A 13,639-nucleotide genomic window follows, 5' to 3' on the forward strand; every position below is an offset into this window, starting at 1 on the left:
AATTCGTCTTTGAAGCTTTCAGTATACCAAGGCACTATAATTCATCTTTGAAGCTTTCAGTATGTATAAAGTAATAAGGCTGGTTTAAAGTTACCACCAAGAACTTACAGAAGAATCCAAACTTGGGTTGTCTTTTTAAATTGGGCAGTTCTAGCTATTCTAGTAGTACTGTTATTCCAAGTACTACCACTCCTCTAGATATTTGGAACACTCTCAAGATTCTCATTTAATACACCATTCAAGAAAAACACTATTACTCTTTGAATTTCATCTTATCTTTGACCATCTGTTATGCACTTATTCACCATATTTGGAATTGAGTAACTTTTAGCTATTTCCAAAATCACATTTCAGAATGGGAATTGATTCCATTAATCTTATTCAGAAGAATATGACATACATTATAATCAAAGTTCCAAGAGAAATTATACATTTTCACACTGTGACTATCCTGAACAAGGACTGCACTTACTAATAATGTTTTATGATTAATGTTTTTAAAAGTCAGTCATAAAATAATACATCATAGAGGTCTGCCTTTTGGATCATAAATTTTTCCCTCTAACATCCCTCTGTACCCCACTATGGCCCATATTGATTACTAGTCACATCAGAGTTATCTACACCTATTTCATTGAGCCATTGATATCCACTTGTCATTTGTCATCCTGGTTTCCTTGGTTAACTTTTTCAAAGCAATGCTTTTCATTATCTTTTATTTTCTTCTCTCTCTGCTTCTCCCTCTTGTTAGCCTATAGATTACTATTCCTAACTCCTTTGTACTTGAAATTACAAGAAACCAGAAATAAATCTAGTTCTCTCTAGATCTTTGCTCTCTGCTTCAGTTGTGCCTTACTTTCTGTAAAGTACTAATTCTGCCTGAGGCCAATGTTACCTGTGTACAAATATTATATAGGATGGGTACGTTGTCAGAGGGAGAGTGTGTGTATGCATGTGCATGTATGCACACATTCCTCCCAAATAGTTCAGAGGAACAGTAGTCTTCCAGTAAAAGCTGTTAGCACAGCACCGTGGTATTGAAATGACTGTAGATGTACCAGCTAACATCTCTTTACATTACTCAAAGTAATGTATAGCCAGATTACTTAACTCAGAATTACTGAGCATCTGGCAGAAATTTAGAGAAAAGAAAATATGACCAGAAAGAGGAGTATTATACTGGAATGCATCTGAGAAAAGACTATAACTTGACAGAACAATACATGTCAAGGCTGATTCAGCACACCTATAGATGTAGCCAAATAGTTTAAGACAGCAGAAAAGGGCTGTTGTTTCTTTGTGGGCATAAGTAGAAGTCCTTTCTTGGTCTACAGTTTTCACTCTTAGCATTGGTCAGTCTGTATGACCTTACTTTGAGCTCCTAACTATGAGTGACAGCACTAAATTCCTTTATCCTGCAGATTCTATTTTTATACTTGTAAGATGAAATTAACTGTTCACCAGTACTTACTTCTCCCATCCTCAACTTTTTAAGACCTGGCACAATAAAGTGGTTCTTCCATAACAGTTGCTATCCAACATGGTCCTAGGAGAGACATCTTAGGTTTCAAAGATTTTCTGCATTGAGTAAGGTGGTCATGGTTGATTCCCATATGGAACAGTTAGTTTTTATTTATTGAGCACTTACTATGTGCCAAACCTTAAGTTATGTATTTCTCGTGCTTATGATAGATATTTTGATATGATATCCTCCATTTTATAGATGAGGAAACTGAGGCTTAGCTGAAAAGTTACTGGGGAAGGAAATATGCAGTATAGTGCAAATCCATTACAATTACTGGAAAATTGGTTGAAAATGTCATTTCGGTTTATTATTATATCATCTTTAAATGTTGATAATTTTGGTGCTTTATTAGAAAGCTAAATTCTACCAGTAAAACATGTTTAAAACTTGGAAGGAAAAGCTTATAACTCAAATACACTTCTCTCTAAACTGCCCCAGGGAAAGTGGCATTATGGGGGAAAATGAAATATCCATGTCTTAGGCCAGGCAAATAGACATTTTGGATGACAACAGTAAGTTCATCTACAGCATGAGATGTGTAAAAGCTTCAATTTTAGTGCTCATTTCCAACTACCATTTTCTTCTTATTCTGTCATTCATGGTTTTTCAAACGTCATCTGTTGTTAAACCCCATTTCCTCATTAATGCATTCTTAAAACTCGTTTTTGGCTTTTGTACTCACTCCACTGAAATGTCCTCAGAATCACCAGTGGATAAATATTAATGCCTTTTCTTAGCTCTTATCCTTTTCTTTTTTTTTTTTTGGCCAACCCAGATAATATGTGGGACCTTAGTTCGCTGACCAGTGGTTGAACCTGTGCCCCCTGTGATGCAGAGTGGATACAGAGTCTTAACCATTGGATTGCCAGGAAAGCCTCAGTTCTTGTCCTTATATTTCATAATTTTTGAATTGACCCTGCATCTCGGGAATTCTCCCTTGAGAATTGGTCGATTTTCTTTACTTTTAGCTTTTTTCTATGCATGTTTTTTCCCCTCCTCTCCACTGGAAAAAATATCCTTGTCTTAATTTTATTCACTTTTCTATACTCCTCTTTATCCATTTGGATTATTTATACTTCTATATTTCAATAACAATATTTTCTACCCTATGGGTTGTCTCTTAACTTGTGAACTTTTCCACAGGTACTTATATAACTTGGTATATGGAGACAGGACTCATTACTGTGTCCCCAAACAACATTTTCCTTTTAAATAGGCGTCTTTGGTTAACATCTTTATCCTTAACAGACTCACTACCCTTCCTATTTCTTATCCCAGTGTTTGAGTGGTCTTTTAGTCCTTTTCTGGTTTTCACTGTTGATGTCCAATATCTTGTTAAGTTGTTCCAATTCTTAGTTTTCTCCTTGAGGCTGGATTTTTTTTTTTTCCTTCCCATGTTTCTGCCATTTCTTCGTATCCTTCTCTGCAGATCCATATCATCTGAGGCCCAGGTTATTGTAATTCTTGCTTTTCAGTTTCCTTGCTCCCAACATCCCCACCTTGTTTGCTTCCAAGATTGTCCTCCTCAAACTCCATTTTTCTGTCGCATTTCACAAGATAATCAAGATAGTTTTCACATCAGGTCATTCCTATCAGAGCAGTGATAGGACCTTGTCCTCTATTACCTTGTCCTCATGTTTAATCTGCCTCAGCCTCATTTCTCTCTAGCGTATTCACCTTGATTCATCATTCACTTCTGTGACCTTCCACTGATGTCTCTTATAAAGCCCTTGCCTCTGTGCCTTTTTTCGCTTAGATTTCTCTTCGGCCCCAGCTCACGTTCATTACTCCCTTCAAAGCCTGGCTTCCATTATATCTTCTGAGTGAGCTCTCCCTGATGATTTCACCTCACTGAGACCTCCCTAACTCTGTGCTGCCTCAGCACTGATCCTGTAAGTTTGTAGTGTGGTCCATGTACTTACTAATATGTTGTTTTGTAATTATTTTCTAGCACTCTGTATTGTAGTTTCATGTTTGTATTTATTTCCAAAATTAAATTGTAAGCTCCTTGAGGGCAGGAATAATAACTTTTACATTTGTATCTCTGCACCCCTTAGTGCCTAGTACAGTGCTGAGCACATAGTAGGCGTTTAATAAATGCTTGTCAAATTATTGTGTGCATTGTTTATGGTGCAATATTTCTATCTACAGAAATATTTACACTGCTTTCAAGGATATATGTCTCTTCATTTTATGCACAGACCCGTTTGCATTATACATCAATAACTGCTTTCAAGATGGAAGACAAAAAAATTTAACGTTAGGGTATGTGTGAAAAGTTGAAACGTGAAACTTCATTTGTTCAGATTTGTTTGTTGGTTAAGAAGGAAATAGGAAACTAAAGATTACTGCTTATCATTGCAAAAGTGCTTGAAAATAGGCTTTTTGTATCTCAAGTAGACCATTGGTTCCTAACTGGAGAAATTTAGCAATGTCTGGAGAGTTTTGGTTGTACTATCAAGGGATGACTGGGATACCACTGGCATCTAATGGATAGAGGCTAGAGATGTTGCTAAACATTCTGCGTGCACAGGACAGCCCCCACAAAAGAAAACATTCCCGAACTTCCATATGTTTGACAGTGCCTGAGAAACCCTAGTCTAGGTATATTTAAGGTATATAGGAAAAAGAAGAGAGAGAAAATACTAGGTTTTTTTTTTACTATTAGAAAAATCAGCTATGCCAAGCTTTATGAGAATCTGTTTATATATTTTATAGTCTGTAATATTATGAAAGCCTCAATGTTTGGAGTTCACAGCAACATACATGTATGTTTTAAGGTTGCTCTCAGCATCAGATCTGCCTTCCAAAGTGGAAGGTGTTGTAGGAGTACAAGTCTAGTTTTAGCCTTCTGTATCTTGTTTTTTCCCATAAAATGAAAGATAAAACACTGGGGCCTCTTTAACAGGGAGCCTACAAATCAAAGATTTAGCTTTGGGGACAACACATGACCCTTAACCACCCCTTGGGCAGCCACTAGACAGGAATGACTGCTAACTTCCTAAGAAAACCCCAAGCAGACCCACATGAAGTTTTTAACATACTCTCTTAATCCTGCTTAAGAAGATACTTGTAGGGGGATATATGGCTAGTCAGAAATACAATTAAGAAATTAAGTAGTGTAAAAGACAACTTTTTAAAAACTAGTCTCTTTTTGCAACTCAGTGGTACTTTTGACAGATTGTAAAAGGATCAATCTCAGAGAAAAATAAGTATGTAATACATCAAAGAAATAACTGCTCTGATGTGTTTAATTAGTCTGTAGAATGCTAGGTTTGGAAGTGACTTGAAATCATTTTCCAGTCCATTATTCTGTAAGGGAAGGTCCTAAGAGGTCATGTGGCTTCCACCAGGTGATCCATTAAGTTAATGGTACAGGTGGAAACAGAATCCAGGCTTCTGGAGGCTTTGCTTCTTTGACTAGTTATGACCCTTGTTTTATGTTCTTGATTCATACAGTGCCATAGAATGTATTCATACTTAGTGCCGCCTCTTGTAGTGTTTCATTTTACGAATTATTACTTTTATCAGCTTGTATGTCCAAACCAGTACACTGGTGTCTTGAGTTCTTTAATGAACGCCTGAGTAGTCCAAGGGATTTTGCATTATTGCAACCCCTTTTTGAAGGTCTTGCTCTCAGGTCGGTCCGTAATCTTGGAGAAAGCACATAGGATGTGCAGTATTGGCATTCAGAACACTAACAATGAAAACCGGAGCTCCTGCCGTCCAGTGTGTCGGTTTAGGAATGAGCGACTTCACTTTCACTTTTCACTTTCATGCATCGGAGAAGGAAATGGCAACCCACTCCAGTGTTCTTGCCTGGAGAATCCCAGGGACGGGGGAGCCTGGTTGGCTGCCGTCTATGGGGTCGCACAGAGTCGGACACGACTGAAGCGACTTAGCAGCAGCAACACTGGAGATGTCCTTTCCCAGCTTCAGTCTTTAAATTCCAATATTCAAGGCTGGTCCTACCCTGGGTAAAATCAGGAAGTAAAAAATCACCTTTGTGATGGGTGAGGCAGGGATTGCGAATCAGGAAAACTCGGGTCAAAGGCTCTCGCAAAAATAAGCAAGGACGAAACCTGCCGCCAGCCCCCGAACCCACGACTACCAGTCAGGATGCAAGCGAGGCCCCGCCCCGGAAGTAATGAGAGACTTCCGCCCACGAGGAAGTCTCGGAGCTGGTTGCTTCTCTGACTACAGTAGGGTCCTTTGCTCTTGGACGGTAGTGTGGTGGGCACTGCTCAGGTGCAATCTCTTGGATTCCCTCTCCCTGGACGGGCCGGGGTGGATCGTGGGCGTGAACCTCGAGAGGCGGGACGGTGAGCAATAACCCCAGATGCAACCTCCCGGGGAAGGGTTTTTCTTAACGATTTACTGCTGCTGGAGTACATATTTGGAACTACTCTTGGGATTATAACCCCAATCTTTCCTGAAGTCTTCAGAGTTTTATTGAACCACATTAACAACGTGTACACGTGGTACATTTGGAATCAATGCCCACCAAATCCCTCAGCTTGCCATCCCAAACAAAAGGGAGAAACAGCAAATGATTGGAAATAAGTACTAGGAGATCTGAATTTAGGAGAAGTTTCCTCTTCCACAACTGCATTCTGTGTCCATATTTCCCTTAGAATGCAGAATACGTCTTTATTTCAGCTTGGCAATAAATAATGGCCGTTCCCCTTTAGCAATAATTTTTCCGTCCATAACTCTCAGTAATTAGAGTAACAGCATAACAGCTGTGGCTGTCTGCTTTCTCTTTGAGTAAATTAATGTTTCTTTTACAGAAGTATTGCAGAAAAGGGAGGCCCTCGCGAGGAATCTTACTGAATTGCAGACTCTCCAGTTACAAGAAAGCTGCCTGTCTGAATTTTTAGAAGAGCTGCTTTTGTTGGTTCCAAAGATTCTGTTATTAGAAAACTCTGCTCTGAGCTGGCTCCTGCAGCTCATTTGATAATGACTGAGGCCGGTTCCTGACTCTTCTGCTGAGTTCCAGGTCTGGGAATGGGAGCCACATTGTGGGAAGCGGGTGGTGAGAGAGGGTTGGGAAGGTGGCTAAGTTGGAGGACCTCAAGAGGGAGTTGGATAAACCTAGAAGATAGGGCAGCAAAGGAGAGGTATTTATTGTTATCTTAAAACTTTTAGCCTGTTAGTGATTCTTATTTTTCCCTACGTTTTAGGCATGCAAGTCTAAAGTTGGACTGTCTATGCTTCCACTTCCTCATCTGTAAATGATGATAAAAGCACCTGCCTTTTACATTGCATGAACATTACGTAGTACATAAGAAGTGCTATCTAGATATTTGTTGTACTGATTTCTTCCTCTCCTTACTTTCCTGGAACTTGCCCTACTCTGCTGATTTATTTGGTTATACAGTGATTCTCTCGTAATTTCACATGTTTTTTTCTAGGTCCCAGTTCTTGCACACAGTAAAGTGATCTATTAGTAAACGTCAACTCTGGCAGCAGCAGGAGAACCACAGTCTCTCCAGATCCTAGCCAGGAATATACCATTGAAATATTAATTATAGGGACCCTTCTTCCTATAGTAATCTCCCTACTGGAGAATTATTAAGTGTTAAAACTTCGACATTCTGTAGTTTTCTGAAGATCTGGATGTAAGATCTCCCTTACATCTATCTTGCTCACCAGTGCCACACTTTAATTATTGAGGCTGTGTAATACATGTTTAAAATTCTTTAGAGCATCTGCTGATAGGGCCCGCATGCTACTAAGTCACTTCAGTCGTGTCCGACTCTGTGCAACCCCATAGACGGCAGCCCACCAGGCTCCCCTGTCCCTGGGATTCTCCAGGCAAGAACACTGGAGTGGGTTGCCATTTCCTTCTCCAATGCATGAAAGTGAAAAGTGAAAGTGAAGTCACTCAGTGGTATCCGACTCTTAGCGACCGCATGGATTGTAGCCTACCAGGCTCCTCTGTCCATAGGATTTTCCAGGCAAGAGTACTGGAGTGGGGTGCCATTGCCTTCTCCGAGGGCCCATATAGGGTCTCATTATTAAGGTGGCTCATTATGTTAACTTCGCAAACAAAGAATAAAATCACAGTGATCCTTGAGACTGACGAAATTGACCAAACAACATTCTGATTTCTCACTAGCACCTACCTTCTCAAAGCTATGAAACCACCAGTTTCCAGACCTCCAGCTATGTGACCACAGGACTCAACTACAGGCTAAAAATTAACCATCCCTTCAGAGAATTTTTCATTGGCAGGGTATAAGAGAGACCCCATCAGAAAGGGAGGACACTGGTTCTCTTTAAGGGCCAGTCACTCTGTCATGTCCCTCTAATAAATTTCCCTCTTCTTTCCTGACTTCCCAGCTCGCTTTCTTTTTCTCTGCACTTGCCTTACAACTGCCCCTTCATTGCCCTTCTTCTTCAGCTTTTCCATGCAGAGTCTTGCTTGTTTAGTTTTCTATATTAACTTTAAAATCTACTTATTAAAAAGTCATATTTTATTGGAATAGTGTTAAGTTTACAAACCAATGTAAGAATTACTTTCTGAGACCTAAGCCTTGAAGATCCATTCACTGGTTCCCCTGGGTGGCAAGTGAAAGGAGTAGGGACTAAACAGATCTAGGTTCAAATTTCATCTCTGCTCTCTTATTAGTTGCCCAACCTCAGAAAATTTATCTGTTTCTCAGATTTCTTATATATGAGAGGATGACTGTAACGTCTGCCCTGCAAGTTTATGTCTGTGTGTGCTCAGTAGCTCAGGTTTGTCCCACTCTTTGTGAGCCCATGGATTGTAGCCCGCCAGGCTCCTCTGTCCATCGGATTCTCCAGGCAAGAATACAGGAGCAGGTTGTCCTTTCCTCCTCCAGAGGATGTTACCCACCCCGGGACTGAACCCAGTCTCTTGCGTCTCTAACATTGGCAGGCAGTTCTTTACCACTGTGCCACCCAGGATTAAAAGAGCTAAAAAGCCTTAAATGCTTTTTTTCTATATAAATAGAATCTTTTCCTCTCTTGCTCCTTTCAGAGATTCCTCTCACGAAGCACTGAGAGGGAAGCCTCCAGGATCCTAGAGTGGACGACTTGGTGTCTGGGGTGGGGTTCTGCGGAAGTCGACCTCAGGAGGACACTGCAGGCATCAAAGGCCTCTTGGTTCGGCAAAGCACGGTTTTCCGGGTGAGACTTCTTCGACTTTCTCCTGGGTATGGAGTAAGCTCTTGGGCGAAGGACCCCCGAGGTGGGTGGTTACTAAGCTCTCCACCTGGAGAACTGCCCCTCACTCTGCCGCCCCTCCTCTCTCTGCCTCTTCTTCCCACACATCTCCCTTTTTTACTCCCTTTTCCTTTCCCTCGTCCCTTTTTCCTGTCCTTTTCCTCCGACGCCTTCTTTTCCTGTCCTTTCCCTCCTCCCTGTCCTTTGGGGAGGACATACTGGCCATACTGGCACCGGAAATTCCCCTACAACGTTTCAGAGGCCCGGAGGCCTAACAGTCGCTGGAGCCCCTCCTCGCTTTTCTGGCGAAGCCCTATTTTTGGGTGCGAGGAAGGGGAGTCGGAGAATGGAGATCTTTTCTCTTGACCCTGTGTCCCCAGCTCTGCTTTGTTGTGATAACTTTATTAGCTTACCGACACTCAACAGTTTTATTTGGATGTTCTTGAAATATTTTCATTTGCCTCAAAGAAAAAAACTCAGCTTAGCTGAACATTCATGAAAGTTCCTTTCTTTTGATATCTACATTGCATTTCCCCTCCGCCTCCAGCCGTTTTCTTCTGTTTAAAAGATGAGAGCAAATATCCCTCTTTTTTCTTGATACCTTTTCTTTGACATTAAAAATGTTAAAGTAACTGATAACAACATCAGAGAGGTACTTTATACATAGTTATAGCCTTAAGATAATTCAGAAAAATATTGTATTTATTATCCTTTATAGTTGCCTTAAGTCGATGTCAGCAATTTGGGGCTCAGAGGAAAAAAGACAGCACACTGAAGCAGCCACAGGAAAGGCTAATTCAGGTGTGAAAAGCTACAGATCAAAGGGGCTTTGGGTAGGACTAGGAGTTCTACATGTTTTGCTAAGGACAAAGCAACTTGTACCATGTGCTCCATGGTAACCTCATTTCTGGACTTTGGGCAAAGGTTCATTTGAATGTGAACTGTGCACCAAGTGAGCCTTTTTCAGTATTGCCAAAGAGCTACTTACTGTTCAGAGAAACTTGATAAAACAGCATCACTTAGAAATAAACGGCACAGTTCCTAAGCCATGTGGAATGTAGTGTCCATGTGACAATAAACTTGTGACTCATTTGTAGGTCTTGAAACTGAAAGGAAGTTAGAGGCTTAAAATATACATGTTTGTGTAAAGAAACATTAGAAAGATGCAGGAAACTAATAAAATTGGCTACCTGTGGAGGTGGCAAACGGGGAATCAAGGTGGAAACAAGTTATTTCTGTATCTTTTTAGATCATTTTGACTTTTGAATTATATTACCTGTTCAAAAACATAGACAAATTTTTTAATAAAACTTTTGGAGTAGTTTCTGAGATCTGGTCATTTTAGATTTACAGAAAAATTGTGAAAGAAGTACAGAGAGTTCTTATATCCACCCCCCCCCCCACTTAGTTTCCCTATAGTTAACATCTTACCTTATGTAATATATTTATCACAACTCTTGAGTTACTATTGCATATTATTATTATTAAAGTCCATACTTTATTCACACTTCCTTAGTTTTTACCTAATGTCCTTTCTCTATTCTAGGATCCCAGCCAGCATACCATGTTACATTTAATTGTCATATCTCCACGTGTTCCTGTTGGTTGTGACACTTTCTCACACTTCCCTTAGTTCTGATGACCTTGACATTTTTGAGACATACTTGTCAGGTTTTTTGTAGGATGCCACTCAGTTGAAATTTGACTGATGTTTTTCTCATTACTATACTGAGGTTAGAGGTTTGGGGGAGGAAGACCACAGAGGTGAAATGCCATTCTTATCAAGAGTTCACACTGTCAACTTATGACTGTTGACACATAAAACAACTTGTAAAATGGAAAAAGGCAGAGGGTGATAATTTGTGGAATTTGAGTTTGAAGCAAAAGTTTTATTAAGCTTGGAGATAGAACTGATGAAGTATTGTTGTCAGGATATAAGAGAATGGGAACCATCCAACACATTATCTACACATTGGTCTAAATTACAAAGATGGAAAGGACCCTTCTTTGGAGAGATGGAGGATCTATTCTGTCGCAATTCCAGAGGAGACAAAACATCCCTGTTGCTAAAATGCTGTCTGCCGTAGCCTCATCAGCTGTAGCAGTAACAGTGGTAGCAATAGACAGAGCTTATTTAATCACTGTATCTCTCTTCCAACACAAATAGTGTGGACTTGTGAGTGGTAAAACAATGATGATGTTATTGTTGTTTCCCCAAATTAATTCAATATCAGTTGAATTTCTAATTTTTTGCCTTCTCTATTCCTGTGTTCCTTCATCTGTTCTACTATCTGCAAATCTCTTCAACTCCTATCTTCTTTCCCAATTTAATTAAATATGACAAAAAGTCTTTTTAAGTAGAAACTATGTTATTTTATATACTCACTTATAGCCCAGATTTTGTTTGAGTTGCCTTTTTAAAGTATATATTTAAATAGTATATTAGTCAGGTGTTCATTCCAGGAGTTTTGTGGTAGTACCAAATGAATAAAAACATTTGATTTGACCACATTTGATCGGTGTGTCCTAGGTTTGTGGAACATGTTTGAGAGTCCTAGTTAAGTCTTTATCACATCATATTGCTTTTTTAAGTTGCTTAGACATATCTGACTCTTCCAAACCCATGAACTGTAGCCAACCAGGCTCCTCTGTCCATGGAATTCTCCAGGCAAGAATACTGGAGTGGGTAGCCATTCCCTTCTCCAGGGCATCTTCCCACCCAGGGATCAAACCCAGGTCATATTGCTTTAGCTGCAGGGAATAAATCACATTTGAAAGGTGTGTTTATTGTTTCAGGAATCAAGGCCAAAGGTATGAACAAGGTGTTAATTCTGAAGGGAAGATTTTTGTAAGGATGGATCCACACCAGAAGGTCCCCAGCACATATAATGGGGATACTTTACAGATTCTTGAGAATGAAAAAGCTTCTTATAACTGGTATGAGGACCAATTAGAAAGTCATGGGGCGAGGTCTGCAGAAGAAAGACGGTATACATGCAGTGAATGTGGAAAGAAGTTTGCTCAGAGCTCAGGCCTTGTTCGACATCAGAGAATCCACACTGGAGAGAAACCCTATGAGTGTGATCACTGTGGAAAAGCCTTCAGTGTACGCTCAACTCTCACTGTGCATGAAAGAATCCACACTGGTGAGAAACCCTATACTTGTAATGAGTGTAGGAAAGCTTTCAGTGTGAGGGCACACCTGATTATACATCAGAGAATCCACAATGGAGAGAAACCCTATGAATGTAATGAATGTGGCAAAGCATTTAGTGTGAGCTCAGACCTCATCAAACATCAGAGAATCCACTCTGGTGAGAAATCTTATGAGTGTGATGAGTGTGGGAAGGCCTTCAGTGTGAGTTCAGCCCTTATCAAACATCAGAGAATCCACACAGGAGAGAAGCCATATGAGTGTAAGGAGTGTGGGAAGGCCTTCTATGTGAACTCAGCCCTTATTAATCATCAGAGGATTCATTCTGGAAAAAAGCCCTATAAGTGTGGAGAATGCAGAAAAGCTTTCAGCCAAATCTCAACGCTTATTCATCACCAGAGAATCCATACTGGAGAGAAACCATATGAGTGTGGTGAGTGTGGGAAAGCATTCCGTGGGAGCTCTAATCTTACTAAACACCAGAAAATACACACTGAAGGAAAGTGTGATCAATGACTTACATGGTGAAGACATTACAAAGGCCTTTTTTTTTTTCCCAAGTCAGAAGTTGTCACCAGAAGAAGGGTATGACAAGAGTTAATGCTTTAGTTGACACTTCAGTTTCTTGGAATATCAGAGAAATGAGAAGTCAGTGAAAAATGACTTCACCATTATAATGATCGACTCAGTCACTCTCATACCCGCTTCTGAGAATGCAGCTTTACAAATCATAAGGTAAATAATGTAGTTTGTCGTGGTTTAGTAAGTGCAACCTCAGTATTTCCAACATAATTTTTACTTTTTTTATGTGCAAACATTTTGTTGTTATTGTTGCTACCAGTTTATAGATGAAACATTAGATTTTGAAATTGGAAGTGATGTTGGTTGGTGGAAACTAACATATCCTCTTTGAATCTGGAAATATTGGAGTCTTTCTTTGGTGCCGTCTTGGCAGTGAGACAATCCCCACACCTGTCCTGATTCACCTGACCCTTGCCTGCCGCTGTTCCATGGATGAGAATAAAAAGCACTGCAGGAGCCAGCACTTTTTTCTTGTTGGGCCTCTTGCTAATGCTATTGCAGTAAGTAATTAAAGGCTTGACTGTGTTTCATTTTTGCTTGTGTTATAATGCAACACATTCTCACTGCTCTAGGATCCAGGCCAGAAGAGTATTTCTGCCTTGAATATGCTACACTTATGGCAAAAGAAAAACAGAGGTAGGACCACATGATGACTTTTAAAGCATCTACTCAGGAGGAGCATATGTCATATCCCTTAGGTTTTGTTAGGCAAAGCAAGTCAGCTAACCAAGCTTTTTTTCCCTATCCATATGGTCGAAAAAAAGTAAAGCTTATATAGACGACAGTGAATAACTACGGAAAGTAACATAATCTGTCTCGTTGAAATAGTGTATCTACCTACCATTTTGGCCAATGTTTATACAATGCTTTCTGTGCCTGGGCTTTCTCTGAGTGCCTTATATGTGTATTTTTCTCAATAAAAAAATAATGATATGACATACATACTACTATACGGTAAGTCCCCTACATATGAACCTTCACATTGCAAACTTTCAAAGATTTGAACATGCATGCACATGTCCAGTTGATAGCTTACGATGAATAGTGTTGGATTCGTGATCTCCAAAGAAGAAAATTTAGTTTCAGGATCAGGGACCAGGCTTGACCACTTGGCTCTTGTGTGGCAGAAGTTTTATTACAGTAAAAAAGGACAGAGACAACTCTGACATAGACATCAGAAGCAGGCA

At 40.0% G+C, this 13,639-nt stretch overlaps 1 protein-coding gene across 1 annotated transcript in view; it reads left to right on the forward strand.

The window, feature by feature from the left end:
- ZKSCAN8 (zinc finger with KRAB and SCAN domains 8) overlaps positions 1–13,639 on the forward strand; it is a 52,985-nt gene that overhangs the window by 16,706 nt on the left and 22,640 nt on the right. Inside the window, exons 7-8 of the mRNA XM_052648166.1 lie at positions 6,555–6,560; positions 11,698–12,364. Coding sequence (XP_052504126.1) covers positions 6,555–6,560; positions 11,698–12,364 — 673 coding nt within the window. The remainder of the gene's footprint in view (positions 1–6,554; positions 6,561–11,697; positions 12,365–13,639) is intronic.

The sequence above is a fragment of the Budorcas taxicolor genome, chromosome 11, assembly GCF_023091745.1.
Source record: "Budorcas taxicolor isolate Tak-1 chromosome 11, Takin1.1, whole genome shotgun sequence".
In the NCBI taxonomy this organism is placed as follows: Eukaryota; Metazoa; Chordata; class Mammalia; order Artiodactyla; family Bovidae; genus Budorcas; species Budorcas taxicolor.